Source organism: Galeopterus variegatus, unplaced genomic scaffold (genome assembly GCF_000696425.1).
Source record: "Galeopterus variegatus unplaced genomic scaffold, G_variegatus-3.0.2 Scaffold3665, whole genome shotgun sequence".
Classification (NCBI taxonomy): Eukaryota; Metazoa; Chordata; class Mammalia; order Dermoptera; family Cynocephalidae; genus Galeopterus; species Galeopterus variegatus.
In genome coordinates this window covers 64,834-69,885 of record NW_007729776.1, presented here as the reverse complement: position 1 = coordinate 69,885, position 5,052 = coordinate 64,834, and the positions used below count along the sequence as shown (strand labels likewise).

The 5,052-nt window shown below is 50.7% G+C and overlaps 1 protein-coding gene across 1 annotated transcript in view; it reads left to right on the top strand.

The window, feature by feature from the left end:
- Positions 1–5,052, top strand: part of LOC103601288 (synaptosomal-associated protein 47-like) — a 45,606-nt gene that overhangs the window by 13,603 nt on the left and 26,951 nt on the right. The window contains 2 exon segments of the mRNA XM_008585677.1: positions 3,084–3,114; positions 3,117–3,621. Of these exon segments, the coding sequence (XP_008583899.1) occupies positions 3,084–3,114; positions 3,117–3,621 (536 nt within the window).

Here is a 5,052-nt window from a genome sequence, read left to right as displayed (position 1 = left end):
CTCCTCCTCCTCCTCCTCCTCCTCCTCCTCCTCCTCCTCCTCCACATAATCACGTGTGTCTGCATCCAGCTCTGATCAGATGGTGAAGATCAGGAGACCACAGAGCAGATTCCGGCGTGTGATGCTCTAGCACTCATGGAGTAATTGGATCCAGGGCAGGGTCACTTGGTGGTATTCAAGGTGATGGGAGTGACGCAGTGCCAGCCTCACAGCTGCTATCACCTCTCCCAGATGTGAGGTGAGCCAGTGGCCTTCACTGCAGGAACTCTGCCTGTGTCCACACGGTCTCCCCGACACAGCCATCTCACATGGTCTTGAAATGGTAGCACCCAGCTGAAACTGAGCTCTGCTACTGCTCTTCTGTGTGCGATTATCATTCATTTTATTTTATTTATTTACTTATTTATATTTTGTGGCTGGCCAGTTAGGGGATCCGAACCCTTGAACTTGGTGTTATAACACTGCGCTCTAACCAACTGAGCTAACCGGCCAGCCCTAATTTTACTTCAGTTTTATATTGCTATAAACGTTCAGTAAGCCTCGTCTGGAGCCCTGTATAGTATCTGTATAGCATACATACAGAAATTCAAAATATGCACAGAAATACGATACAGAAGAACAGAAAATGCACAAATCATGAATTTCTGGCCACAGAGTGAGCGTTCCCAAGGTGCGTGCACTGCCCCTGCCTTCCCCCAGCTCTCACACCACCTGACTTCCTATTTTTGAATTTTTCATGTGCATTTTTCAAGTGAATTAGAATTTGGAGAAAGTTTTGACATCCCCTTAAGTCAAATGGAAGCATCCTAGGGTGTTGTGAGTTGGTAGAGTGGGTTTGTGGACTTGGCTGCCTGAAAATCTAGTTTTATTACAGAGAAAAGTTCTACCATGAAGAATCCTTACTGTAAAGCAGCACGACCTTGGTGGCACATACCACCGACAGGGATGGGAAGGCTTGCAATCTTGTCCCCCTGCAGGCAAGTGGTGATGGGACACGCCTGGGCTCTGCTGCTCTGGCACAGGGGCTTTGTGTGCCCAGTCCTGTGGGGTGGTGGGTGCTGCACATACAACAGGCTTGTGTCACAGCTGAGGAAACCCATGCCTTAGACCTGCCTGTGTTTGCCCAAGCAGAGGCAATGTAATTGAAGCAGCTTCTCTGAGCAAGAGGGAGCTATGTCTGCAGCTCACGGCTATCCACTGAGCAGTCATGCATCCTTGAGAAGTAGTCTGGGGGAACTGCCTCCATATAGTGTCCACCTTTTCTTGCTACACCGTCCTGGCTCCAGTGAATTCTCCCACATCGCTCTGGTTAATTTGCCTGGGACCAAATCTGTGCAGTTTGTCAAGGAGTGTTTAACGAAGGCTGTATCAGCAGGACTCTGGGCAGTGGTTGAGGTCCACCTGCAGGGTGCCCAGCTGTGCCCCCGGGAAGCTGAGCAGACGCTGTGAGCCAGGGGCACTCATTCATGTTATCAAAGAGTAGCCGCTGAGTTAGGACTGTGAATGAGCAGGGTCCTGCCCTCTGAGAGCTTCCAGTTGGATCACCAGGTGGTTGTTCCATTGGGTGAGGCCTGTGTGGTCTTGAGGGAGGGATAGCCCATTGCTGGGGTTGGGGGGGGTGGGTGTCTCTGCCCGTGTTAGGAAGAAAATGGGGGGCAAGGGAGCATGAGGTGCAGGGTGCTGTCCAGCTCCAGACAGCCCAACCAAGCCAAGCCTGCAGCCTTGGAGCAGTGAGATGTATTTGATGATCCATGGCTGGTTCTCACACTGCTTTGTTTTGGCATAGTTAGGAATTTCATTTTGCCATGAGCTCTTCAAGCACAGGGTCTATGGTTTTGTGTGTCTTGTCCAACCTTGAGTTGCTCTGGGTGACGGCTAGTACAGTGATCATACTGAACAGTCTGATTCCTTATAGGATAACTCAATGAGAAAATTCACAGGACCTCAGTGGTTCTCTTCTGAGCATCACAGGGCGGGGACAGTGTCTATGCCGTTTCCTTCTGACCCACCACCCAGCAGGGCATCAGGCACAGGGCGCTGACCAACCCATGTGCTGAGTGAGGACAGTCCTGCAGCCTCCAGCCGTTCTGTGGAAAGGCCATGCTCTCCAAGTCTTCTAAGGGATTATATGTGCTACTTGTTTTCCTGTTTTTCTAAGTGATCACATCATAATTAACTTGTGAGTGTGAGAGAGAGGGACAGAGAAGTGGGAAAAGGCCACACAGCAGATACTCTGGGCTTGGCAGACCTGGCGCATGCCTGTCAGATCATAAACTTGTGGTCGGACCTTGTGCATCCGAGGCTCTCCTGCCTCCCTCACCTTGTATTTTTTACCTGTACAATGCGCAGGCTGGATACAACATTCTGTGAGGGTTCATTCAAATCGGTCATTCTCCAGTGCAAGCTGCACTGTGAGTGTGCACATGGATTGCACACCCTTGTGACGTGTAGCTTCGCATAGCTGTGTCCATGTATAAGTGTGTGCATGAGCTCACCTGCAGAGTTGTGTGGAACTCTGTGAGGTTACTTGTGGTGACAAGAAGAGAGAAGGGTTAGAACTATAGGACTGCTTTCTCTGTGCAATTAAGGAAGTGTATAGAAATTTCAAAAGGGGTGATGTGGCAGGAGCTCATATGGGCATGCAGTGACAAGGACATGCCAGCAGAAGATGGCGTTGTTGTGAGCATCTGTCTGAATGTGAACTGCCCATCGAGGCTGAGCAGCAGGGCCAGGCAGGGGCAGGGGTCTCCAGCCATTCCCTTCCTCAAGTCGTGTCCTGGTGTGGATGCCAATCCCAGAGGGGCGAGGGGTTGCCCCTGTGGGGCAAGGGACAGGGGGGACATGGCTGAGACAACAGTTTCACACCCCATGCCGTAGGGAATGGGTACAGTCGAAGAGGTGGGGATCCTGGTTCTGGCCTTGCTTTCTCATCTGCTATGGCAGGATGTTGGCTGCCTCCTGTAGGCACAGGTCGTGCAAAACTGGCCACCTGTGGGGCCTCTCTGTGCTCAGAGCCTGAGCAGCCCATCAGAGTCAAACGCATCCTCAGCCTGGCCCCTGTTAACCTTGCTCTCCTCCTTCAGATGCAGAGGTGGTGGCCCTGCCCATGGCGCACATGACCCAGGAGCCCATGAGTAGAGAAGTCTACATCCACACCTGGCCATGCTCCTATTACTTAGAGCCTCAGAAGCGATGGGTCCCTGGAAAACTGGCCTTAACTCCACAGTCACTGAAATTCATGGCAGATGATTCTGGAGAGTTGCTGGTCAGCTTTCCCCTGTGCAGCATAGTGGAGTTGAAGAAGGAGACTTCTCACTGGATCTTCAGCTCCATCACCGTCCTGGAGAAGGGCCACGCTAAGCACTGGTTCAGCTCCCTGCAGCCCAGTCGCAACGTCGTCTTCAGCATCATTGAGCACTTCTGGAGAGAGCTGCTGCTGGGAGCCGCTGGGGAGACCACATCCAGCCCCAGCACCAGGGGGAAAGAACTAACCAGCCTCATGGCCTCTTCCCAGAGACGTCTGGAGGACACAGCAAAAGTCCTCCACCATCAGGGCGAGCAGCTGGACAGCGTGGCTAAAAACCTGGACAAGATGGAGTCAGACCTAGACGTGGCAGACAGGTGAGCAGACCCTGCACGTTCCCAAACCTGACTGTGCCACTATGACTGAGAGACCAGGGACACCCCACATAGGAGCCTCAGATGCTGAAGTGACTCTCTATGCCTGAGAGACATGGATGCATCCTGACGCTCCACTCAGGAGCCTCAGACACTGATAGTGACGTCACTCACTGCACGGTCACCACCAAGAGGTGACAGACCTAACTGCCCCTCTGTGACTGAGAGCAGAGGGCTGGAGCCTTGGTGGTCCCCTCAGTCATAGCGTGCAGCTATTTCAAACATTATGAGCAGGACCGTTTCTGCAGCACCAAAGCCCTTGCTTTTTATGTGGTTTCTGTGGTAAGTACCTCTCTTATATCAATGTGTTAAAAAAGAATATAATGGAAATGGGTGTTGAATGGGTAGGTAGGTTTAGTATAGAAAATCATCTCTTAATAGGAGGAATAAGTTCTAGTTTTTTGTGTTGCAGTTGTGTGGCTACAGAAGTCAGTGAATCAGGGGCAGTCTGGTTAGCTCAGTTGGTTAGAGTGCAGCCTTATAACACCAGCCACCAAAAAACAAACAAGGAAGAAAACAAGCCAAAACAATGTCTGGGCTGGCCGATTAGTTCAGCTGGTTAAAGCAGAGTGTTATAACACCAAGGTCAAGGGTTCAGATCCCCGTAGTGACCAACTGCCTAGAAAAAAGAAATCAGTGATTCGATGCATTTTTTCAAATTGATAGAAGGGAGGACATGTTATTTTAACAGCAGAGGAAATGCTAAAGACTTGAGGTGGTTGATATGCCTATCCTGGTGTGATTACACAGTGAATATGTGTATTGAGATATCACACTGTGCTGTGTAAATATATACAATTTTTATGTATCAATTAAAAAATAAATAAAAAGTTTTTAAATCATCAGATCAAAAGTACAAACAGCCAGGTACATGGGGGAGCTCACGTTCAAGTGCTACTTGTCATTATTCAGTACCAGGTGCTGGTTTGGATCATGTACCAGGAGAGCTCTGTGCAGCAGCCCCTGGGAAGATGGCCTGGAGCCAGCTCGGGACTGTCTGGGAGACAAGCTGTCCCAGGACGGAATGGGGAGAGAAGGGTGACCGCCCACGGGGACAGCGGGATGGGACCTTGCTGGTCTCTGTCATACAGAGAGTGGGTGACCGTGGGGTGGGCTCTCCCAGGGCCATACTAATGGGCATGACAGTCATCAGGAGGGCCATGAGGAGGCCTCCCAGGGGTTGCAGTCTAGACCGCACAACCTTCTCCCGGCCAGCACTTCAGGTGGGAGCAGTCAGGCGCCCCCTGTGGTTGTCACTGAAGCAGGGAATCCTGAGCATCTTCTGATTGTTATACCTGCCCCCTTCTGCTGGAGAAACTTTTAGAAATTTTGTGCTTGGCTGTCTTTTTTTTTTTTTTTTTTTTTTTTTTTTTT